Genomic DNA, 26,933 nt, shown 5'->3' on the forward strand with positions numbered 1-26,933 from the left:
CATGTCACTGGTGTTATGTTGGGTACTGCATGTGTGGCCGGCAGAGGCAACCCATAGCCGGTTTAGACCATTCATCTTGCGCTGCCATGAGCTATCAGCGCATAAGAACTGTGTGCTTTGGGGTCACGTGGTGGTCCCCAGCTCGGCCCGAAAGGAAGTGCTGGCTATGCTGCATGATGCACACCCAGGCATTGTATACATGAAGGGGCTCGCTGGGAGCTTTGTGTGGTGGCCAGGCATGGACTGGAGATATAGAAGAAATTGTCAAGGCATGCAGAACCTTTCAGATGTCATGTCATGCACCCTCTAAAGCAAAAGTACATCCTTGGGAGTGGACAACGAAAAGATAGTCCCGGTTGCATATTGACTTTGCGGGTCCTTTTCAAGGCAAAGTATTCCTCATAGTGGTGGATGCACAAAGCAAATGGCTGGAGGTATCCCTGATGAGTTCTATGACATCGTCAGCACTTAACAACAAACTGAGGCTGCTTTTTGCAACACAATGATTGCCCGATGTAATAGTTTCAGACAATGGCATTGGCTTCATATCCTCAGAGTTCCAAGAGTTTGCGGACCGCAATGGCATTCGTCACGTCAAAAAAGTACTTTATCCCCCAAGTTTGAACGGCCAAGCTGAACGTATGGTGCAAACAACCAAGGAGGCCCTGTCTCGCATCACTAAGGGTAACTGGCAAACCCGTCTGGCTTGTTTGTTGCTGTCACAACATATCACGCCAAATTCATCAACAGGAAAATGCCCAGCTGAGTTGCTCATGAATTGCGACTGACCACTGCCCTGGATCGTTTACACCCTGGCCATGGAAGATAAGCTTCGCAAACTGGAGCTGAATGCTGAAAAGGGTCGTGGCACTGTCAGAGAGTTTAGGCCACATGACTTGGTGTACATGAGAAGTTACACCAAGGGTTCTAATAAGTGGATGCTGGGGGTCATTACTGATGTCACAGGCCCCTTATCATACAGAGTGAGAACTAGTGACGGGCAAGTGCAAAGACGGCATGTTGATCAGCTGTTAGATAGGGTGACACCCTCATGGAACCAACCCGAGCCCAAGCCAGGGGGCTACACTGTCTCTACTAGAACCCTCTGGCACTGAAATGTCTGAGTTACAGCCGCCAGCAATGGAGATGGAAAATCCTGAGGAGGAAATTGCCGGGGCTGATTTCATGACAGAGTCCCCTCATACTAGAAGGTACCCTATAGAGAGCATAAAGCCCCAAAGAGATTTTTAGACTTTGTTAACTGAGGAAAAGGGGTGTAGTGTATTGACTGTATATAATTTGAAATAAGTGAAGCTCCTTTAAGAGAGCAAAGATAGGGAGGGGCATGTGAGGGAAACCTACTCCGAGAAGGGGAAGTTTAGGTAGTTTACTGGAGGTGTTGGCCATAGCTGTGTTCTTTTCTGTTCTGTTCTGCATATACTCAGTAAAGAGTCTCGAAACATCTCTGCCTCCTGTCATTCAAGTATCTTACACTCAACATGCTTAATGTAATTATACTTTTACTAGAAACAACTTCATACTATTTCCGTTGTGTTCAGAACTGCGAAATGTATTTGTTTTAAGCATGTTGATGAGGAAAAATATCTTTAACTTATTGGTGGAAACATTTTGGAACTGTCTCTTGCCTGTTATAAAACAAAGTTGGATTGAGGGGGCATGGGCGCAAAACTTGAACCCACATAAACGCTACGTCCCATTTTTGCATGGGTGTTCCACCTATACCACAGTCATCCACCAGGAGGCGACAGGACTTTTATTTTGAAACCAAGAGTCTCTTTGATTTTGTACTTCACATTTGTGCTGTCGGCGTCAGTGAGAGTTCCGGAATCTCAGGAATTTGGGCTGTACGTCTCTTCAACCTCCTGCAGCAGCGACCCCAGGACTTTCCGCGACTTAAAGGTATACCTGATCAACATATTGTCTTTATTGCTGTGCCTCAGACCACAAGTCAGGCTTTATTTGATGTGTGATTTCTGCTTCTCAGAAGATTAGCCTGTCGCTCAGTGAATGAGCTCCGTTAACTGAGGCGTGCCGCTAATGCGAGAGAGAAATCAAACCACCACAGTCCTGCATCATCCGACGACTGTAATAAGCAGATTACTGATAGTTTCACACCGTTTCACATTTGTCCTGCAGTTATATTATATGTTTGAAAATGTGTCTGTTTCCCTCCTTCACCAAAGTCGGTTTCTGTTTGCGTAAGTTTCTAGAAGAAACGAAAAAAGCTGGAAAGCTGCTTTAAACGCTTTTATTTTTTAATAACGTGACGATAAGCTGTATTGGTTTTTATAATGTTACAATTTCATTTAATCATGGGCTGAGCACTGATGGAAAATTTGGGTTTTAATAATCCGAGTAGTTATCCACAAAAACTAAACAGAACAGACTGGTTTTTATCTTTTTATCATACGGGGAGCCATTTCTGTCGTGTTTCCTTTTAATTTTTAAGACTCTTGATAATCTTTGACTGCACTTTTGATATACATTGATTGCTGTCAGTCTTTGAGTTTTTTTTCATGTGGAATTATCAAGTTTGAACTTAAAACTGTCTTAAAATACCACACGTAAAAGTACTATAGTAATTTATGATAAATACTATAGTGTTTTGAACCGCACTATAGTAATGCGTATTAGACTTTCATAGCATTTACAACACTTTAATGAATGCTACTGTATCATTTAACTACAGTGAACTGATAAACCAATAATAAACACTGTAGTGGTAATGTTTTAGTTTTTACTGCAGTAAACTGTGGTGTATTACAATATACATAACTGTAGAAAACTAGTGTATTGGGTGTATTTGTTTGTTACTGTAGTTGTATTACCACAGCAGCAACAGAATTAACGTTACCACAACAGATTTTAATTGAAGTACTTTACTGTAGTACGTTTCAAAATAACGATATGATTTCTATAATTTTTATATTATTTTGTAACTGGTGTTGTTATAATTTTACTATAATATTATGGACTTAATAGTAATAATAATAACATAATAATTTATATTATTATTATGATAATAAAATTGGAATGTTGTATATACTCATTATATATTATGCACATGTAGTTATGTAATATGTATATATTATATATTACACACACACACACACATATATATATAAAGTGTATATATATATATATATATATATATATATATATATATATATATATATATATATATATATATATATATATATGTGTGTGTGTGTGTGTGTGTGTGTGTGTTTTTTCCCCAAGGTTCTCTTTGGCTTTTTCGGATTAATTATTGTAATATCCCAATTATAACAGAGAAATGCTGGAAATTGTCTCTAGACTGATGATATTTCAGGCTGTTCAGCCTTATAATCTTAAAATGTCGCCTGTTTTGTCATTACTTTAGATATTATGCTAGAGAATCATTCATATACTAGCTGTAAAATGACGTTTGTGAAGTAGCAACGGTTTCTGCTGTTCTGACGTCAGCTGCAGATGTGAATGAGCGGGAGAAGAACGTAGTTCCTCATACGAAAGGGTTTTTAGACTGTTTAATTTTCTTTTTTATACACACTATTATGCCCTCAAACTGTTGCATAAACGGAATATCACACAAGTAGCAGTGCGATACGGCTAAATATCGTCACTGGTGGGACACTAAGGCATGCCTCCCACCAGTGCTGATATACAGCCATATCGCACTGCTACTCGTAAGATGTGTATATATAACTCCCTGGTTCTCCAAGAGTTAAAAAAAAAGTTTTTTACATGCTAAATTTACTCCTTTTTGTTTTTTTTGGTGGTGTGTTTGTGTTTTTTTTTTTTTCTATCATATTATGTCATATTGGAAGTTTGCAGAAGCTCTCTAGTCGACAACCACTGGTTTAAGTAAAGACTATAGTTGCGCTTCAGTCAGGAAAAATATCCCAAATGTCCTCTTTATTCAAATAAGTAAATGAGTAAAGCTGTGTTTTGAGAGCTTCTACTAGTTTCTGTAAAATGGCTGGTGCAGGTTTGTGGTGAGACTGATGCTCGCAGACAGGAACTGACTTCCTGTTCCTGTAGAGCTCTGAAACTTTTCACTAAATCGACTGCTCTCTTGTGCGTGTAAATGTCATTTGTTTTACAACATCAATAAGGTGCTTTTAAAAAAAAGTCTTTTCTTACAAGTTGTTCTTTCATGCAGCATGGTCACATTTCTGTAAAAAAAATCCTTGTAAAAATTATTGTTTTCGCAGGTTTGCTTCAAACTCAGAATGTCTCAAGCTGATAAACTGAAGGTAAGGAAATGAGAACAGACGAACCCATGTTGCGCATAGATTTTGTTTCGTGCAGACTAATGCAAAGAAATAGGAACGGTTTAGGAAATCGTCTTATTTTTCTATTTTTTATTGATAGATAGATAATTGGATAGTTCAGAGATCTGTTTATTAGGATGTATTAAATAATCATGCTCATAGATCTGTTCTCTCTTTAGCAACAGGGACAGTTCACAAACCCTGAGACTCCTGGGTATGTTGGGTTCGCAAATCTGCCAAACCAGGTGCATCGGAAATCAGTGAAAAAGGGCTTTGAGTTCACTCTCATGGTGGTCGGTAAGTAGTGTTTATGTGATGTTTTCAAATAGGGGTGGGGGAAAATACAGATATGGCATAGTATCACAATATTTTCCACCACAATAACAGATGCCCATATTGATATACTATCTACATATTTTTATTGAACTATGTGGTGGAATAATCAGTTTCTTTAAAGTTCACTAGATAGATTATCCACTAGATAGATTTTTTTTTTGTGGTGAGCGCCGTGGGTAAAATAAAAAAGACAGCGTCACAGACAGGTGCATGTAACATTTGACAGATTTTCATGTTTCATTTCAAGTGTTGGTCAGTTTGTCTGCTTGACAATCGTATTGTGCTTTTCAGAATTAATTCCGAAGTGAGATAAACAAACTGTGGCTCCGTCCACATGATGGCAATAGATTTAGCTCAATCTGCAAAATTGTAATATTATTTTATTTTTTGATCCACAAAACACCACTGTTGTCGTGCCCTGAAGTTAGCTTTTTCGATAACAGTGGGAAAACCTCAGAGGGAACATCACTGTACTGCATAACTAAATGAAGGAGGAACCTTGCATGTAACAACAATGGTGGACTAAAAAGCTGTGTTTGTGCTGCAGGCACTGCTGAGTTTAGCACTGTTACAGTAAACACCTTGTAATGCATTACAGAGGGAAACGTATGTTGCTGTTTATTTTTTTGTGTGACGTATTAGGTTCGCGTTAAAAAATCACATGTAGAATTATAGCTATGAATATGAATAATCTGTTGATCTAGTAATTGCTTAAAGGGATTGTGCTGCTAAGGCCCAAAAAAACTACTAAAGTGGTTCTAAACCTTTATGATTTTCTTTCTTCTGTGTTGAACACAAAAAAAGGTATTCTGAAGAATGTTGGGGGGAAAAGCAGCCACTGACATCCATACTAGGAACAAAAAAAGTGCAATGAATGTTTTGGATGAAATGGGGGAATTATTGATGAAAATTTATTAAAAAAAATTTTTTTGGGTGAACTATCCCTTTAAAACCCACAATGTATTCCATTGCAGGGTTTAACAATAAGGACTGCCCAATGGCCCGGGGCCAGCCTGAGAGGCACTTGGGACAGTAGACAAGATCATTATTCGCCCGATTAGGCCAGTGCTGCCTTGTCACTAAAGTTAAATTTTTCTGTGACACTATTTGTCAAATGTTTGCAAATACAGTCTTAGAATCAAGAAACAGTTTGTGCTTTTAAGCCTTTAATTGCTACCTTCTCGATGGTGTCGTAAACACCATATTGCTTTTTGGTTCCTTTTGTCTCATTGGATGTTGTGAGCACATTATTTTTTCATATTATGGTAGCAACCAGTACATCGAAGAGACGGCAACATCAAATTATGAGGCTTAAAAAAAACATCAGTTTCTAACGTCTTTGAAGCAGAAATTAACGTGGGTACAACATGACAAAAACTATTAAGTGATGCTTTGCACAGTTTGTGTTCAGTTTGGCATGTCAGCCACCTTTTGTTAAAAGTGTAGAACTGTAATAAAATATCTGCACATTTTCCATACCGCTTATTTTGTTAACACGTTGAGTTTTGCTTATTACACATTTATTAAATTTTTAAAAAATATTTATATTTTAGATTCACAGATGTTATTTTTGACACAATATTTAAAATATGTGGCTAAGAAATGGCTTTTAACTTTTTATTTTTATTTTTGGTGGGGCCAGTAAAATTTGTGGCAGGGCAAGTAACAGCCACTGAACCACTGACTCGATCGAGCCAGTAGAAAAAATCCTTTGTGTTGAACCCTGAATTGTGAGATGTCACTATCTACAAACTTCAGTGAGAGCAGTTTTTAATGTTTGGAGGGAAATCTTATTATTTTATAGAAAAGAAACACAGTATTGAAAGGTTTGTATAGAGAAACTGACTGTGGGAACAAAACTCTTTGGCAGCACCACAGAAAAGATGAATCCTAGTTTTTTTTTTCTGGGACTCTCCCATCAGCAGTGTGTGTGTGTGTGTGTGTGTGTGTGTGTGTATACAGCTGTTGACACGCACATGAGATCTGCTGTTGGGGGAGGGTGTCTAAGAGCTGCCCGCTCAGCAGAGCCCATTGTACAGTCATCCCATCGTCTTAAAATAAATCACAGAGGAATGCAGAACCTTCAGCCATGAGCCCTTTCACTGCTGCACAGCTTCAGCTAATGATGGACGACAGCTTGTCCAAGACCCAGAAATAAAACACTGTCTAGATGATTGCAGGAAACAATGAAGTCTGCAGTGTTTGCTTTTGAAGTTATGTTGATTTACTCTTTGGGAAAATGCAGTGTGACTTTTGAAATGTTTATTTGGTTTGATATGATTATTTTAGTGTCTTCCTCATTGTGTTGTTTTCAGGTGAGTCTGGTTTGGGGAAGTCAACGCTGATCAACAGTTTGTTCCTCACCGATCTTTACCCAGAGAGGGTCATTCCTGGTGCTGCAGGTGAGAGGTTACCACATGACATCAGATGTTTTTAGAAACATTGTTTTTGTAAATGTCGGGCCTGATATTTATTAGCAAAGCATACTTATGCATATATGCATACTTGGTAAGCAGCACATACAAGTAAAAATCTGTTTTTAATTCATAATTCCCTTATTGTTAAAGAAAATATTATTAGCACATAATTTTACCTAAAATGTTTTTGTTCCTTTTATTTATTTTGTAGATAACTGACCAGCAAAAAACACATTAAAATAAAGATACAAATCATACTAAACAAAATTAGTTACAAAAAAGCATTATTCCAAGAAAATTAGGCTATATGAAGTGGTCAACATTTTTTAATGTATCCTGTTGCTGTTTTGGGTTTCTCCTCTATTGTTTTTTTTTTTTTTTTTAGATTTACCAGGTAAGAATCCAAAGTAATTCAAAATGTCACTTCGAGTTAAAAGAGTCGTTCTTTTTACAAGATTGTTGCAGTTGTTGTAGCTACTGGATCTGTTGTTAAAAAAACACATTATATTTGTCAACGCAATGTTAAAGAATGTTACAGGGTTTAGCGCAGTTATCAAATTTCTATTTTTGTAATTTAATTAATATTGTGTAACACATCACTGTTCACCCAGTTTTCAGTGTCTCTGAGCGACTATGTTTGCAGTCAATCTAACTCCATCGCTGTAGGTGCTGAGAGTTGCTTAAAGGATAGTTCTCAAAAAAAAATCTAAACCAAAAATTACTCCCCCTGAATCGGTTCCAGATTATTTTAAATGTCTTTTTTTTCTGTTCAAAATAAGGCGGTATTTTGAAAAGGTTGGAAACTGGTAGCAATTGATGTTCATAATAGGAAAAACAAATACTGTCTAAGTCAATAGTTACAAGTTTCTAGCTCTCTTCCAAATTATTCTTTTGAGTTTAACAGTAACAGATTAGGAACCAGGGGAGAACGAGAAGGTGAAGAATTTAAATTTTTGCAGTTATGCACCAAACTTTTTCATGATTTTGTAATGAGAATGATTTCTACATCTTTTATTGACAAAAGTTTCATTGCATTTCTGCACATTTATAGACACTTATCGGTTAATGTTCAAATAAATTAATAAAAAAATACCATAAATATTAGTTTGTTATTTTAGGGTGTATTCACACTGTGTAAGGTTGACTTAAACCCTGCCTGGGGGTGATTGTCCCCTCTCCCTCTGGGCCTGCACTCGCACTGTATTTTTACCTTCCGAGCCTGAGCACGATTACATCATCGATGATGCGACTGTTTAGGAAGGTTGAAAGAGAAGGCTTCTCGCTCTGTACAGATTGCTCTAGTTCTATTGTTTTGTATTATTTTGAGTCGTTTGGGATGCGATGACACAGTCAAATATTTTGTTTAACACATCCATCACTTTTGATGCTTGAAAGATTTCATGAAATTCATTGTTCTGCACATATCAGGCGTTAGGTTTGGGTCGATAGACTTCACAATGCTGAGTCCTACACCCTGCCCCTGTCGCAAACTCGCTCACGAAAAATACACATGGCCTTGTTTACACTAATACATCTTAGTTTTTAAATTACATTTTAGAACAAAAACGATCCACATCCACACTGGCGTTTCATTTAGCATTTCTGAACAGCCCTCCTTCCACACTAAACTGCTGAAAACGCACATCACGTGACCGCTTGCTCGCTTTCTCTCTCACTTACTCACGTTGTGTAACTTATCTTTATTTATTCATGATTTGGTTATAGGTAAAACAAAAACCATGCGGGTCAGGTAGTTGAAACGGTAGGATACAAATAATAAATTCGTTTTGAGTCAATTAATGATTCCTAATTAATTCACTGCCGCCTGCCACGATGATGCCATTGTCCATCGCAATGTTTCACATTAGACATCGTACAATGCCAAATTGGTCGACATCGCCCTACTCTATTAGGAGGTGCAGCTGACGTGCAAGTGAAGGGTTTTGCATCTTTAATAAACTATGACAGTTTGTGTTCATTGTATAGTAAGAATGAATAAAATATCCATATGAAACAGTCCCTTAAATATGACGTCGCGTCTTCAGTCTTCGCATCTACAAGCATAACGCTCCAAAGCCCAACTGAACTGTACTCCAGACCACCTCTTCCAACCGGTCCAGGGCTGGCCAATCTAACCAGGCTTGTGCAAACCGAGAAATGGGGATCAAATGCACCCTGAGTACACCCTTAAGGTTATGTAATTATAATTGTAATACTAATAATTGCAGGTGTGACACTGTTTTGCACAGAACATTAAACCATAGCCTTGGTTTTTTTTTTTTAATCTTATCTGATTTCTTATCTGTCTTTTAAATGTGTTCTTGCCGTACAGAGAAGATTGAGCGTACTGTGCAGATTGAGGCCTCAACAGTGGAGATTGAGGAGCGTGGAGTGAAGCTGCGTCTCACTGTGGTCGACACACCTGGATACGGGGATGCCATCAACAGTCAGGACTGGTGAGGAGGATTGCTATGATCATTAGCCATACTAAAAATGCTATTAAAATGCTGTGTAAACATGCAGTCCTCATACAAGATGTGTGTTGTAGGGCTGCACAATATCAATATCACATTATAGGATGCGCAGTGTTGAATTAGGATTATAGTTGATCTGGAGCCACAGTTTAGAACACATGATATTTGTGGGGTCAGTGCTGAATTTAACCATAATCAAAGTTTATCAACTGCATGTGATTTCAAGGCCTGTGAGTGTACGAGCAGTTTGTATAAATTGATGTTTAGATATTTGTTTTCCATTACTGTATTGTAATTATCCATGCTTGTAATTTGTTTATTAATTATTATAAGCATGAATCACATGAACATCATCCCTAATCAATCTACATTAATAAATTCTTTCCAAATAGAGCTATTCAAGTCAACTGGAGAAATTGTATTTATATAGCAGAAAAACTAAATATCACAACGTCAGATTTATTCCAATATCATGCAGCCCCAGTGTTTTGTGTAATATGGGCTTTGAAGTTGTTTATACTTTAATGCGCCTAATTTAAAGAATTCACTCAAAATTAAATTCTCACATTTTGTGAAAAATGATTACAAAATTAAGTTAATTAACTCTTAATTAAAATTGAATGCATAAATTACTTAAAATGAATTCAGTGTCACATGACACGTGTAGCATTTTTGAAGCCAAAAATGAACTTTTCTATTATGATCAACCCTGAAAACAGCTTATTAAAATTATTGTGGATACTGTAATGTATTGTTGTTTTGTGTTTGATGAAAGGTAAACTAAAAAGATCAATATTTATTTCAGCTTTTTACATTCTTTAGCACTCTAGAAACTCTTTCACAGAGGAACTATTGGGCAAAGTATCTGTATTTTTGGCATGTTCTGCCAAAAATAAACTGCTAATAGTTCATAGCAGGATGTAATTTAGCACAATGACATTACAGTAATGTAACCATATATATATATGACATATAAAGTTGAAGTCAGAACTATTAGCCTCCTTTTTTAATTATTTCCCAAATGATGTTTAACAGAGCAAGGGAATTTTCACCGTATGTCTAATAATATTTTTTCTTCTGGAGAAAGTCTTATTTGTTTTATTTCGGTTAGATTAAAAGCAGTTTTAAATTTTTTTTAAATTATTTTAGGGTCAAAATTATTAGCCCCTTTAAGCTATTTTTTTTGTTAGTCTACAAAATAAACAATCATTATACAATAACTTGCCTAATTACCCTTACCTGCCTAGTTAACCTAATTAGTCTAGTTAAGCCTTTAACGGGGCGAATAATTTTGACTTCAGCTGTATATTCCTATAGCTGGTGCTAGCAGTGGCAGTACTAATTAACACAGGCTTACTCCTTTTTGTCATTTAAATCACATAGTTAAAGCATCTCTGGTTCATCTCTATCATCAACACACACTGAAAGAACAGCTTGAATCATGTCGTCCTCCTCCTTTAGGTTGTTGATTTTGTTGATTGCGGTGCTTTGTTTCTGTTGGGTGCGAATGCATCAAGCAAAATGGTTCTTTGGGAACTGGTTCCTGTAACTGTAAAACTCAGAATGAATTAGTTTAGCATATGTATTTACTGTCAATTTAAATGAAAGTTGATGAGATTTTTGAGGTTTAGTGAACTGTCTCTTTAAGACAGCCTTGGTGGCGTTTAAGAACACTTTGGTGTGTTTAAGAGAAACATGATGGTGTAATCTGAGACCTGAAGATTAGAGAGAGCAGCAGGAATGAAGGAAGAGTTTTTCTTTGAGTTCTGGGAATGCTGCTCTGCTAGTGGAAGTGGTGAGACAGGAAACATGTGTGACCTCTTCCTGACTGCTCCCTGACCCACTTGAGCGCAAAAACAGCAAAGAGAGGATATTGAAGCACTCGTGCCTCAAAAAGGAAATGTATGCTGTCACATAACTTTTATACAAGAGCTTTTGCCCTGGTTTTGAAACCAGACGTCATATATCACTAGCAATGCCTGTTAAAGTAATTTCAGGCATTTTTCTGGAAAATCTGACATATTTATCATGTTTTTATAGTGGTGCTTTACACTGAAGTCCCACCCACATTTTCAGCTGTGTATTTTTTTCATGCAAAGATTTTTTTTTCCTAATTGCGTTTTATATAAAAAATGTAAATGCCAGGCCAATAAACAAAACCAAGTAGCTATAATGTGAATTGACATTTTGAAAAAGCCAGATATGCAAGGCTATCTTTTGTAATGTATTTAATCATAAATATCATTTAAAAATAATAAGGCAAAGAACTACAGTCCCATGTTGCATTGTGAATGCCAATTTAATAAAAAGCAGTGGATAAATATAAGACAAGTAAATCCAAAAAATTTTGTCAAAAAAAAAACTGAATTTCTAGCTGTTACACCCTATATACTGTATTTCTCTCTGTCAGTGTTTAAAGACACGCTTTTATCTTTCTTTGGACAGTTTTAACACCATTATCTCATACATCGATGACCAGTTTGAGCGCTATCTACATGACGAGAGTGGACTGAACCGCAGACACATTGTGGACAACCGTGTTCACTGCTGCTTCTACTTCATTTCCCCTCTGGGTCACGGGTGAGCTTACCTTTAACTAATAAAGCACATTTAGCACACCTCTGACTATCATTGATGATAGTTAAAGTATTCACAGAGTTAGTGTGTGGAATTAAATGGCTGATTTTTTTTTTTTTTTTAGCCTGAAGCCTCTAGATGTCCAGTTCATGAAGGCCATTCACAACAAAGTGAATGTTGTTCCGGTTATTGCTAAAGCTGATACACTGACACTGAGGGAAAGAGAGAGGCTCAAGCGCAGGGTAAATAAAAAACAAAAAAATTAACACTTGATTTCATAATATGTTTGGTTTGTTGTCAATATGGATGTCTTTATGGGTTCTAGATTCTGGATGAAATCGATGAGCACGGCATTAAGATCTATCACCTCCCTGACGCTGAGTCTGATGAGGACGAAGATTTCAAAGAGCAGACTAGGATTCTCAAGGTATGTTGGGTTTATTTTTTATTTTTTTGTGGATAATTTAAAGCAGGGATTCTCAACCGGTGGGCTGCGGCCCATTAGTCGGCCTCAGCGATCCTGCAGGTGGGCCGTGAGATGGGTTAAAATTAACTTAAAGGGCCATGAAACCCCCTCATTTTAGCAGGGTGTTTTCACACCTCTACTTTGGAAAAGGCCAGAAAAGTTGGCGTGTCCAGCTCTGTTTAGGGGGGAGCGTCGGAGGTGCAAAAGAGGGATGGTGTGGGAGTGTCTATTTGACCACGCGCTGAGTTTCAGAGTCAAAACACATACACACACACAGGGGAGAAAGTGACTGTGTTTACATGGACATCTGTAGTCAAATTATTTGCCAAATTATTAAATGGTGGACTTTAACTGCAGATTGGCTCTTTCATTCAGGGAATTCATTTGTGCCCCTTGTGACCACCGAGATATTTGATTCGAGGAACTGCTTTAAGTGTGTATTTTTCATGCAATGTTTGATACCGCACAGCGAATGAGAGAAAAAAATAAATTCTGCATTTCTCTGTAACTTAGATGGACTCGGCAGGTAAGCCGCAGGTTATTCCGGTCACAAAATGCGGTGAAAATCCTACACGAGTCACGACGGTAATAGTTTGGTTGTGGTGCTAACATGTTTACACTGTTGCAATTGTTAGTTCGACACGAACAAACTGAATAAACAAAGAGCACTGGTCGCTTACTTACCAAATCTGTAGAGACAGGACAATCCACAGCAACTAGAACCGCGTCTTTATTAAGAGGAGAAGAGAAGCGAATCCGGATCTGCATTTCCAGAAGAGAAAAGCTCTCAGGTAAACAATAATCCTTTAGACACTTAAGTTATTGTTGTCGCGCGTTGCGTCGCATACACTGTAATCCACGTGTGATTCCAGCTGCGCTCTCACAGACAGAAAATGAAAACAAAACTTCACTTCAGCAAATTAGGAAAGCAACACTCCACGCTTGTTTGTCAACACAATGTGGCGTCTCTGCCGTGACGCCGTCTACACTGTAACATTAATGAATATTAAAAAAGTTGCACAATAGAGCGCGCTGATTGGTTTGAACCAAGTCTTACTCGTGCATTAATGCAGCACACTTGGAGACGTAATACGGTACACCCAGGTACAGTCGCCCAGACTACACGCTGGAATACACGCTATGATCTCATGACCGTGACGCAGCTTCAAAAATTCGTTTAAAACCGGAAGTACGAATTTGCTCGAAATAATGCAAAAACTACTAATTTTCACTTTTTAGTGAGATATATGTGTCCTAATAGTGTTTTTAGCAGTGTGGGACACATATATACGACTGTCAACAGCTCAAAAATGTGTTTTGGTGTTTCGTGACCCTTTAAATATAATACTATAATTATTTGATTTCATTATTAAATTGATAGTAGTAATGGCATCTCCCATTTTCTGTGATTGAACAGGCTAATTTGAACTCAAAACAGCCTCACTGTTAATTGACCCTTCCCTAAGCCCCGCCCTCCTTAGTTACTGTTGTTACGCCTGTCAAGCGTTCGTGCCTGGCATGGCTTTTACAATTTATAAGTGTCAGACATTGCCAGGGATATAATGTCATTTTTGACGAACAGGTGAGATACCCGAGAAAGCCAGACAAAAAAGGACTACAGTATGCATTACATCGGTATATTCACGACATAATAGGCAACCGATTAGAGAATAATTCAATCAAAATTGAAGCTTGCTTAGCCTAGCCGCCTCATTCGCTGACCATTCAGCAGCTTAGCTTATGCTCAGCAGGAGAGGTGAAATTTATAAATAATCTAATAATAACAAATTAACCCGTAATTTCTCTATTTTTAGCCAAAAGCCTGATAGATTAATTGTTGTGCAATGAAATATAGCGTTACCAACCCACAAAGAAATACGCATGGACACTGCTTCTATATTATGCATTCATAGGAAGAACAGCCAGGGGGAAACTGATGGATTTGTGCCGAATATTAGCATCATTGACCCATAACAATGTACAGGAAGTTACCTATAACTGTCAGTATGTTTGTGTGCTCTTTATAAATGACTGAAAAACAGCTGCTGGTAAAGTATATTGATCACAAGTGCTCAGTTTGTGATCATATCTCGGTTATGTTCTGTTGATTTGTAATTTCAAATCTTCGTAGCTTGATATAGATTGAAATATGAAGTTCAGTAAAGTTAGCAACAGATTCGCAGATTCGTATTTTCCAGATCAATAACTCATGTATGACCTATTCGGTATTAGACTAACGTTACTATGTCGAAGGCTTAAACAGAGCATTACTCACAATATCGAGTGTTAAAGTTCCACCATCCCTTCCAAGCTTTACAGATACCGGGTATCATATTTGCACAATCCATATGCACAACGCTCTGGTCTGTTTCCCTCGCTCAAAAGCTTGACAGAGCCCCTGCTCGTAGCTACGGTTGCTAAGCCACGATTGGTGGATGGCGGTTTTTGGATGTGGCTTAGAGAAGGGTCAATTACATAACTGTGGCTTAAATTTTCAACTGCTGCGCATCAACTAGGACTCAGTTGTATAAAGCAAACAGTCACACAAATGTAAAGGTAACAATGATTAGAGTTATAATAACCAGCTCGCGTGTGTCTCATGCCTGCGACTCATCCTATATCAGAGTCGCACAAGTCCGTTGATTCACAAACTATGCGTGCTCTCTTTGTGTAAACACTTTAAAATATCCACATAGTTGTCAAAATGTACCTTTTGTGAGTGTTTTGTAACTGATGCGCGTCCGTACAGGAGGATCTAGCGAGACTAGCGAGACAGGACAGGAGACTAGCGAGAGTGGTGTTTTAGTAGTGAATAGCTGTTCACTGTTCCTGTCAGCGAACTTCAATAATGTAGAGCTACAAACCAAACCACCTTCAGATCGATGCGTTTCTACAGATGGTCACACTTTACAATAAGGTTCATTAGTTAATGTTAATTAATGCATTTACTAACACGAACAAACAATGAACAATACATTTACTATTGTATTTGTTCATGTTAGTAATTGTTAGTTAATGAAAATAAAGTTGTTCATTGTTAGATCATTTTAACTCATGGTGCATTAACTAATGTTAACAGGCATGGACTTGGATGTTAATAATGCATTAGTAAATGTTCAATTATGATTAATAAATGCTGTACATGTGTTGTTTATGATTAGTTCATGTTAGTAAATGCATTAACTAATGAACCTTGTTGTAAAGTGTTACCCTACAGATTTAGAGAGTTTTTACTATATTTTACATTTAGAGTTAGGTTGTTTATTCTAATAGAAATAGATCAAGAGATGAATAGAAGTCAGTGTGATTCAAAGCAGCAGCAGTTTTTTGCCATCTCCTGTAGTCCTGATACTCTACATTTGTAAAGAAGAACTGAAGTAAAAAATTCTGGAGCTTTGAACCTCCTGAACCTCCTTTTATATATTATTGTGTTTTTATATTATATTTAAATATTTACACATGCACAATGTTTCATTTTTTTTTATAAAATGATGTAGAAAGATAAGGGAATAATACAAGGCAAAGGAAATGTTTTGCTAATAAATAAAGCTTTAAAATAAGCATTTTCTCTAGACAATCAGTTTGGGCTTTCAAAAAAAAGGTGGGCCTCGAAGTGGAAAAGGTTGAGAACCCCTCTTTTAAAGTGTCACGAAACTGCCAGTGTTTTTTTTCACCCACACCTGTGCTCTGATTGTTCAGGGTAAAAAGAGGGAAAGGATAGCATAAAAAAGTGGAGTTTTATGGCATATAAAAGACAGCTAACAGCGTAAATGTGCACACACATGTCCAGACTCTGGTTGGATAAAGAGCGATGCAGTTTTCACAGTTGTTAAACGGATGCTTTAAATAATTAACACTAACAAAACCACATAACGCCGTCCACAAGTAGTACATGCTCATTTCTGTGACACGCTTGTTCAGTGTTCAAGCTGAGACAACGTAGAGTGTTTCCTGGATCTCTTCCTGCAAATAAAAAAAAGTAAAAACTTTAGAGTTGTGAATGACGTCTTGTTTGTACAACCAAAAATGGTTAACAGAAAAATCTGAAATCTTGCTGGAGCTTTACACAAAATATTTAATTAAAATATAAAAAAATCAACAGAAAGTGGGACAGTGTTTTTCCTTACAAGGAGGTGATCAGCAAACTAGGCTTCTTCCAGTCTTAAATTCTGGAAGGTTTTGGGTAAAAAAAAAAATTGTTACGAACGCAGAAATCACTTATGTTGTTCATGTCCAAAACAAACAACCCATGTCCCTGAATGTTCACTAATAAGGAAAGACTCAGAAGTGGAACTCTTTAGTAATAATCTTATGAATAACGTTGTAATTCTGTCTCATTGATAATAGTGTGTGGTGATTGGCTTCAATAAACTTTTCTATAAATACATTTCCATTTACAAATTTAATTCATGAGAACTTTTCGGCAATGTGTACTATACATGTGTATAGGGGTCTTAAGGATGGAACTTTTCAAATTTTAACCATTTGTGCATCATGCTATTATTTTCCGTGCAACACCAAAGCAGAGAATCCTCTGGTCTTTCTGTCGTAGGCCAGCATACCGTTTGCTGTGGTGGGCTCCAACCAGCAGATTGAGGCCAAAGGGAAGAAAGTGAGAGGGCGTCTGTACCCATGGGGTGTAGTGGAGGTGGAAAACCCAGAACACAACGACTTCCTCAAACTTCGCACCATGCTAATGTAAGTCATTTAAACTGTTATTCAAAGTTCCCAATTTCACATGACTGAAGGTGTGGCTGTGAGGAGACCTTTTGTAGATTGCTGATTTAACAAAACATTTAGAAAAAAGTTATGTATAATTATTGCAATATAGTTTTCACTTGTCAAAATGGCATGTTTGCTAAATCTGTGTATGCCTGAAATCTGAAATAATCTGCATTCTTCATTTGAGCCACACAGACTGTTCATCCAACATCATAGCAGTCATCACCGCTATCATTGTAGTTGTGTTTTTGAGGAAAATGTGCAGTTCAACGTACCACTACTCATACTCATGTTTTAAAGAGGACCTACATGGATGTAAAATAAGTCTGATGATTTCCCAAGTGTGTGTATGTGAAGTTTCATCACAAACTACCATACAAATGATGTTTTAAAACTCTTAAAACGGCCCCTTCTAGACTTTGATCCTAATTGGGCTATTTTGGTGACTCTCTTTATATTCTGATGAGATTGTGCTCTTTTCAAAATATAACGGAGCTACAAGTACCTGTGTGTCAGCGTAGTGGCAGATTCCAAAAAAAAAAGAATCCGAAAAACTTTGTTGATGCTTTTTTAGGCCCTTCTGTTTCTATCAGCCTCATTTTCGATGTGAGACGTTGCCCTGTTTGCTTAGTGACTGTATGTTGATGTCTGTTGTGTTTTGTGCAGCACTCACATGCAGGACCTGCAGGAGGTGACCCAGGACCTCCACTATGAGAACTTCCGCTCAGAGCGCCTCAAACGGGGCGGCAGGTTGTCTTCCCATGGTTACATTCTGCCTCTGTCGCCTGCGTACGTACTGCTTTGCCTGTCTTTCTGCACCTCCTCCTCAACCTCCAGACAAAACCAGAGCTCTGAGTGTAGTCAGTATTTCATTTAACTGAAAGATTTGAAAGAATACAAAATCCCTTTTCCCCAGTATTGATACCTCTCACGATATTGATTCTATCTCTATCCACAAAACCAGTCTTGTGGTGTATGGGTATATTTTTGGAAATAGCCAATAAAACACTAAAAATCTGAATTATTGATTTAGATTTTATGCCAAAAAATGAAAAGAATATTAAGTAAATCATATTGTATGGAGACATTTAATTTTTTATATTAATATATTATATTAATATTAAAAAATAATATATTTTATATATTAAAACTTTTTTTTTTTTTTCATTTCTTCATTTTTTTTAATTGTTGCATCTCTGACAAATATTGTCCGAGATATATTGTTGAAAATCTTATTTATTCAGCTTTCAAATTACGAATAAAAATCAATTAAATCTTTTTTATTTTTTACAAATTTAACCGGACTCGTTTTGTGGTCAGGGTCAAGTGAACATTAATCGATACTAAAGACAAATCCACTGTTAGATGTACCCAAAAAATGTAAGATATAAGTAAGATCGTTAAGTAAAATGTGTATTTCTACTGTATTGTATTATTGTTAGTAATTAGCTTATTTTTTGACTGACACTTCATTTGTCTTCACTAATTAACTTTATATAAAAGTTAGACCAGTATAATCAAAGGATTGCTGTGTGTTAAAGGATTTTAAATGCATGATGCAGAGGCGAAGAATGCATTTGGTAGTAAAAGTGCTAATACAAGTCTCCCCACTATGAATCAGTCAGGGGCAGACAGAGCAAGAGAGATCACGTATGCAACACGCATATCTAATAGCTAACATGTATTGGTAAATATTTTTGAGCATCTTTGTGAGTTAGTTAATCTTCAACGGCTCACTGGTGAAGTTCATGCCGATGCTGTCCAGATTACCCAGAGTGGAAGCATGCTTTTTTCAAACTGTGGTCAAAACTGACTGGACCTATCTGTGGATTAAACAGTTTTATTACAAGCCTTCAAGCCAATCAGAATCAAGAATTTCAACAGACCATGAGCTAAAATATCAGAAAGTAAAAACCCTTAAAGGGATAGATCACCCCAAAATTTCAGTTCACTAGCCATTTTCTCAGCCACAAGTGCAGGGTTCTTGTGGGTGCTGGAAATCCTGGAAAATGCTTTATTTTTTTTTATATAGTGTTTTAAGGTTAGACAAGTGCTTGGATTTTGGACAAAGTGCTTGAACCTGCTTGAATTTGAAATTGTTGGGCTCAATTTGGTTGCATATGCACCTGAAAGTTTATCTATGTTAGCTCAAAATATATTTGGGAGCATTTGTGTGAGTGCATAAATTGTTGCTATGCGACCACTGCAAAATGTTCACTGCATGTGTGTATTTATGGAGCTAATAATATGCCAAAACGGTCTGAATTTGAATTGTGTTCATTAAAATTATTAACAACTGTAAGTTAATAAAACTAAATAATAAATTTCATTTTTTATTTGAGTTTCTTAACTTGTAGTTAAATTTCATAACTTGATTATTTAACATCTGAAATTTAAGGCAGCGTGATTTTTTAAAGATTTATTTGGTTCTGAATTCCTAAGCTGCAGATATTGGGCTTGTAAAAATACAGTTTCAAGTTTTCAAGATGAAGAAATTCAAAACATAAAAATTCAATATTCTGAAATTCAAAACCAGAAATTCAGATTGTGAAATTCAGATTGTGCAGAAAGTAGGTTAGGGGTGATCAACAGGGAAGAGTAGATGATCACCGAAAAGTCAAACAGCATTTTGGCCAATCAATGAGCTGCGCGAGTTTGCTGGCATTTGTTCAGCTCAGGAGGACACAATTCATCTGCAAATTGACTGTCTGGTGTCGGCTACTTTCAGCAATTTGTGTAATAAACATACATGCTAATTATTATTAGCTCCTATTATTTGCACCTAAAACACCAATGACTGTCAAAAAAATAGCAACGCAAATGAAATATCATGAACAGCTGGTCATGAAAGTTTGGTACACCAAAACAAAATCTGACTGTAAGCTCTTTTTTGAGATATAAACTTCAGATAGAAAGAGACCAAACTTAAATTCAATAACTGAACTTTTATTTATTTTATTCAGTTGTTTATTTTACTGTTTTTGGGTGAACTATCCCAATAAATCTATGCTCTAAAGTGTTCAACAATTTAAGCTGAAATGTCATATTTTGTTTTTTAAAATAGAACAATGGATTTAAATGTGAAAGTTCATACAGCATATATAAATGTAATTTATCTTGGTTTTACCGTATTTTTTCATCTTGAAAGTGCTGGAATTTGAAGTTGAAAAAGGTGTAAGAACCCTGCAAGTTATTCCAAACAGGTTCTTTCTTCTGTTGAACGTGAAAGAAGATATTTTGATGAAAGCTGGAACCATTGACTTCCATAGTAGTACTAGTACTATGGAATAATACTATGTAAAGTAAAAAATAATATGGAAGTCAATGGTTACACGTTTCCAACATTCTTCAAAATATCTTCTTTGGTGTTCAACAGAAGAAAGAAACACGAAGATTTGTAACAAGTAAATGATGACTGAAATCTCATTTTTGGGTGAACTATCCCTTTAACGTTGAGCCATAAGTGTTTTAATATGGTAATGAATTAATAAAAAGTAATCTTTCTTTCTATATAAAATATTGTATAGATATTTAAGAAATTATATTCACGTTTGAAATGAATGTACCGTGAAAACAGAAGTGTAGCCTCAGATTATTTGATTACAGTCAGCAAAGCTGGAATTACCAAGCAGATACAGTGAAATAACATAATTTTCATAGTCATTTCTCATTTTTGAATATATATATATATATTTAGTTGTGCAATAGCAGGAATTAAAGCAGAAGTGCAGCACTGCTTTGCCTAAAGAGTTCTGGTGTGAGCTGAATGTGGTCAATTCAACAGTTGTGTGTGCAGTGATCTGCGTTCTCCGTGTGGATCAGAGGATATGAGGGGAGGTACTGCTCCTTCAGCCTGACTCTAGCACTGTTTCTGCTCCTCTGTTTCACTCTCGCTTACTCCAACACAAAGCTCAGCTCATCAAACGCTTGCATTAACTTTATTAACGTGTGTCTTTCCATCTTGGCTAAACTCTGCTTTGCTAAACAGTTCTACTGGTGCTTTACTAATACAGTGTTTGGCTTGTCATATGTTAAGTGATAAATTCTGAAGTTAGCATATGCAAATCTAGTATAATTTGCTGTCAATTTATTCACTTCTTTTGATTTAAATAGCAAAAGTGAACAGTTAATGTCCTTTTTCTGTCATTCAAGCAGTTCAATCTTAACTGCCAAACATGTTTTTATGATTTTTACTTTTGTTATATTTATTACATTTTAGATTATATAAATATTTATTATATTTTATATATTATGTCGTAGCTACAGTAATTTAATTGACATTAATATTTATTATGGCTTTTGGCTATATAATATATATATATATATATATATATATATATATATATATATATATATATATATATATATATATATACACATACATACATACACACACACACACACACACACACACACACACACACACACACACACACACACACACACACACACACACACACATATATATATATATGCATGCATGCATACATACATACTTACATACATACATACATACATACACACACACACACACACACACACACACACACACACACACACACACACACACACATATATATGTATATGTATATACATATATATATATATATATATACATAAAACACTATGTTCTGCTTCAATAGTTTAATATCTTTATTACAGTTTAAAATTAATTAATACTTTTAATCAAAATATCAGATAGGATACTGATTAATTCATTACATTTGATTATAACCTCTAAAGAATTGACAGTCCTAATAATAATAATAAAAACATGAGTAATTGTTTAATAATCAGTAAAGCCTTGTGTTTGTCTCTTTACACCGGCTCTATGTTCTGCAGGAAGGGTCCGGAACCTGAGGAAATGGACAAGGACATGATCCTCCTGGAGAAGGAGGCTGAGGTATGGTTATTCAAGCTGAACATTTATAACACTGCTGTTCTGAGGTCAGTGTGTGACTGTGTTTTTGTGATTTTCAGCTGAGGAGGATGCAGGAGATGATTGCTAAGATGCAGGCACAGATGCAGAAGCAGGGAGATGAAGATGCGTGAAAACCACGGTAAGAATACAAAACACCAGACTAGCAAGTAGTAAACTCTTTATATTATTGACATGTGGCAGATGGAATAGGATGAATGTTGTTGTGAATGAATGGCTTAAGTCACACCTAGAGTTAAACTGTCGAGTTGTGTATGGGGCCAGATCGGTCTCAAAAATAATACATTTACAAAACATCATTTATACATCCACAACACAATTCAAATGTACAAAATCCAATTCATAATTTCAAAACTCAATTCAAAAATACACAAATCCCATTCATAATTTTAAAACACGAATCAAAAATACACATATCTAATTCATAATTTCACAACTCAATTCAAAAATACACAAATCCCATTCATAATTTTAAAACACGAATCAAAAATACACATATCTAATTCATAATTTCAAAACTCAATTCAAAAATACACAAATCCCATTCATAATTTTAAAACACGATTCAAAAATACACAAATCTAATTCATAATTTCATAACTCAATTTAAAAAGACACATACCATTCTTTTGGAAAAATATGATATTTACTTGTGAATTCACAAATTGTGTGTTATAGTTTTGAATTTACAAATTGGAATTTGTAAATGTGAATTGTACTGTGCATGTATGAACTTTATTTCGTAAATGTATTTTTTAGACTGATCTGGCTCTAGTTTTGTCATTTTTATGTCCATTGAGCTAATTTCTGGGTCTGTCGGGAGCACTTTTAGCTTAGCTTAGCATAGATCATTGAATTGCATTAGACCATTAGCATCTCACAAAATAATTCCTAAAGTTTCCATAATTTTTTCTATTTAAAGCTTGACTCTTCTTAGTTACAACATGTACCAAGACCAAAGGAAAGTAAACTTGCTATTTTTAAGCTCATATGGCCTAGTATGGCAACAAAGTTTCTTGATTATTACGCTGGAATTGGAGTATAGTTCCTTGACAGGTTTATCTAGAAAATGGCAACTTTTCATTTTCCTTTGGTCTTTTTAATATATTATTTAATTATTTATTTCTCTTGATAACAATTATAATTATAGTGCTGACTGAGTTTTGGTACGGTTATCTTGGCTGCTTTAGGCCTTTCAAGGATAAATGAATATGACACAATGCCAGTAGACATCCAGTCTGTCTAAATGAATGATTTAGTAAATGATTCATTCTTAAATGTTGTTTGGCAAAACAGAAAAAAACAGACAAGTCAATACTGCTTTTGTATTGTTTTTTTTATAATACATCTATCTCTATCTGCAGTGAGATTATAACTAGAATTATAGGAAAGTTTCTAATAGGCTGAACAAACTTAATCATTTTCTTTCCCCAAAATAAGTGCCCATCAAAAAGTCCACCATAATATATGTATTGGATTTTTTAAATAAAAATCACACTTTAGTAGGCAGCCGTAGTCTTACACTGAATAAGTGACAAGAGTAATTTTTTTAGGCCAAAAAAACCCTATATATAAATATATATAATGTTTTTTTTTTTTTTTTTTTGCTTTGCCAAAACGTCCTTACCTTATTTTTCTTTGTAAATCTAAACGTGTAACGTGCAGAGTGATAAGCTTTTAATAGGAAAAAATTGTCCTTTACTGTGTGATGTGTGTTAAACATGCAGTTGTGGGCCTTTATGCATCTGTATTTTTTCTAGATGCTGACTTGTTTGAGCTCGACCCATCTAGACATGGTTGGAGAAGAGGAAGTGTTGCTAAATGTGGAGGAAGAGAGACTTGGTCCCTACATCATCCTGTTTGCCATTTTCTTAGTTTCTTTCTCTTTTTTGAATTCATTATGTTTGTTTCTTTGATTGTTTAAAGCAGTATTCAGATTTGTTTTTCAAATACTGTTGCTAATATTCATCCAGTTATCTTTCCATTAACCTAAAATGAAGAACCACCATAAGTAATTAAGAAAAACTTTTTTTTTCTGTTACGAAAGCCAAGTGCTGCTGGAAAGGACCATGAAGCACCTTTTAATAGTAGCTTAGCTCCAAAACACCTTAAAGGCATTTCTGTCCCATCTATAATTAAACAGACACTGTGAAAATACAAGCAGCTGTGGAATCGTGAGTCACGGTGATGGTTTTTGCACCTTGTTTTTGGAGAAATCGTTTTATACTGTTTGTAAGTGTTGCCAGAGAGATTGCTGATTTCTGAAGTACTTCTCTCTTCCCTGCATGAAGTCTTGAATTATAAGTGCTGTTCCCCAAACGGATGCAAAGCATAAAACTGTGACCCATGGTTCATTCCCTGTGCCGTCTGATGAAGGAGACGAGGCTTTTCTCTGACCTTAATAGTCATATTGCTGTTTTAATTGTAGCTGAGTGGATTCTGTCATGTATTTGCTGTCAGACATTGTTCTGGTTTGAGTGCAATGTGAAATTTCGATACATTTGTTGTGCTCTTTGACTTTGAAGCATGCTGAGTTTTTAACCTTCTGTTTGGGATATGTGGATGAAAACTATTTTAGCTTATTCCTGTGGTTCAAGCAAACCTCCATATCATATTTCTGATTAAAAATGTTAAAATGATATCTGAAATTTATATCTGTTACATAAAATCCGACTTGAAGAGAGTTAAATGTTACTATTTGGTCATGAAATCTGTTGTCAACATTCCAGTCTTATTATTTTACTTGAGGACTTTCTATTAAACCATTATTATCTATCATCGTATAATAAACTTTTGTATTGAAATTGACTTTTGGAGTTGGCTGTATTCATTTCTTATTTGGCGCTTCAGAACCCGGAATGATTTGTCAAAATGGTGGACACTGGTGGACAGGAACTCACGATGGCCGCTAGAGGTCGTGAATACACACCGATAGTACTTGACAAAGTATTAGGCCATTAAAGTGTTTGGAATATTTTGAGTTATCAATCTGTATATCTTTAACTACCACCGATACACGTTCTAGTTCCTTAGTGTACACATCTAAGCCCCCACATAGAACTGGATAATTATTATTAATTCAACCTACTATTCAAAACAAACCATGAAAAACAGAAAGAAAAAAAATCAATCATGGTTTCAAATTGGTAGAAATTAACATTTTTAAAATCGTTTTTACTTAAATGATGGGATTAAACTGGTTAGCCCTAAAGTTCACCCTAAAATAATATGCTGTCATTTACGCACCCTTATAAGTTTCTTTGTTAAACACTAAATAACATATTTTGGAATGATGCTGGAAACTTGTAACCATTAACTTCTATATTATTTGTTGTATTTTCTAAGGAAGCAATGGTTACAGGATTTCTGCATTCTTCAAAAAAAAAATAATAATAAATTTTGTGCTCAACAGATGATTGAAACTCATGAGGGTTTAGAACCACTTGAGGCAGAGTAAGTTTTAGTAGTGAGTAAATTTCATTTTTAGCTGAACTATCTCTTTAGGGTCCTTACTGTAAAATAGATTTTGGGGTTTTCTGTATAGAATGGCGCAGTGGTTAGCACTGTCGCCTCACACCAAGAAGATCGCTGGTTCGAGTCCTGGCTGAGTCGGTTGGCATTTCTGTGTGAAGTTTGCACGTTTTCCCGGTGTTGTCGTGGGTTTCCTCCGGATACAAAGACATGCGCTATAGCTGAATCGAATATACTAAATTTGCTGTATAGTATGTGTGAATAAGAGTGTATGGGTGTTTCCCTGTACTGGGTTGCAGCTAGAAGGGCATCTGTTGTCTAAAACATATTCTGGATAAGTTGGCAATTCACTTCGCAATGGCTACCCTTAATTAATAAAGGGACTAGGCCAAATGAGAATGAATGAATGAATTTTCTGTATAAACAGATTTATCAAAGAACATTAAAGTTCATTCCGCTGTGGCGACCCCAGATTGATAAAGGGACTAAGCCGAAAAGGAAATTAATGAATTATGATAGGCCCTTATGGAGCCCACATTTATGTAGTGGTAGTATATACAATCAATTTTGATGGCTGATTTAAAAGTCTAATTCAGTCCACCACAGTGCGCAGTCGAAGAACTGCAAGTTTGCAAAATAATAAAGTAAAAAAATTGTGCACTGTTATTATTCATTCTGGCTTGTACTGCTACAAATATATTTTTACCCACATAATAAGTAAATCACAACAGAGAGATAAGATTTCTCAAAAATGCTTGCTTTTTTTTTTAAGTAATGCAATAAAATGTACAAATCATACCACTTTGGTAAAAATGGTCATCTTCAAATATAGCCGTCATCAAGGTTTGTGTAATTTGAAATGTATTTTTCAACTTTTATATTTATTTACGTTTTCCATCTTTTGAGCTAAATTACCACCATTCCATGTATTATAAATAACCACCAATTTATCCAGCATATGTTTTACACAGCGGATGCCCTTTCAGCCGCAACCCATCATTGGGAAACATCCATAGACTCATTCACACACATACACTATGGACAATTCAGCTGACCCAATTAACTTATAGCACAAGTCTTTGGACTTGTGGAGGAATCAGAAGCACCCAGAGGAAACCCATGCCAACACAGGTAGAACATGCAAACTCCACGCAGAAATGCCAACTGACTCAGCCGGGGCTCCAACCAGTGACTTTCTTACTGTGAGGTGATCGTGCTACCCACTGCACCACCACA

General features: G+C 36.0%; 1 protein-coding gene across 3 annotated transcripts; it reads left to right on the forward strand.

Moving 5' to 3' along the window:
• Positions 1-1,805: 1,805 nt before the first annotated feature.
• Positions 1,806-25,034, forward strand: septin2 (septin 2). Of its 3 annotated transcripts, none has more exons than NM_001301360.1 (13): positions 1,806-1,920; positions 4,236-4,277; positions 4,475-4,592; positions 6,947-7,033; positions 9,381-9,504; positions 11,968-12,102; positions 12,224-12,341; positions 12,425-12,526; positions 17,118-17,263; positions 17,954-18,076; positions 22,130-22,190; positions 22,268-22,347; positions 23,987-25,034. In NM_001301360.1, exons 2-12 carry the CDS (start codon positions 4,254-4,256, stop codon positions 22,337-22,339), a joined length of 1,110 nt encoding a protein of 369 aa, NP_001288289.1. In that variant the 5' UTR covers positions 1,806-1,920; positions 4,236-4,253; the 3' UTR covers positions 22,340-22,347; positions 23,987-25,034. The 3 variants fall into 3 exon arrangements, with proteins under 3 accessions (NP_001288289.1, XP_009296783.1, XP_073768328.1); XM_009298508.5 differs by having other exon boundaries at positions 1,836-1,920; positions 17,954-18,037; XM_073912227.1 differs by lacking the exon at positions 1,806-1,920 and adding an exon at positions 3,839-4,136 and having other exon boundaries at positions 17,954-18,037.
• The last annotated feature ends 1,899 nt before the right edge of the window (positions 25,035-26,933 follow it).

This window comes from Danio rerio, chromosome 2, assembly GCF_049306965.1.
Source record: "Danio rerio strain Tuebingen ecotype United States chromosome 2, GRCz12tu, whole genome shotgun sequence".
Classification (NCBI taxonomy): domain Eukaryota; kingdom Metazoa; phylum Chordata; class Actinopteri; order Cypriniformes; family Danionidae; genus Danio; species Danio rerio.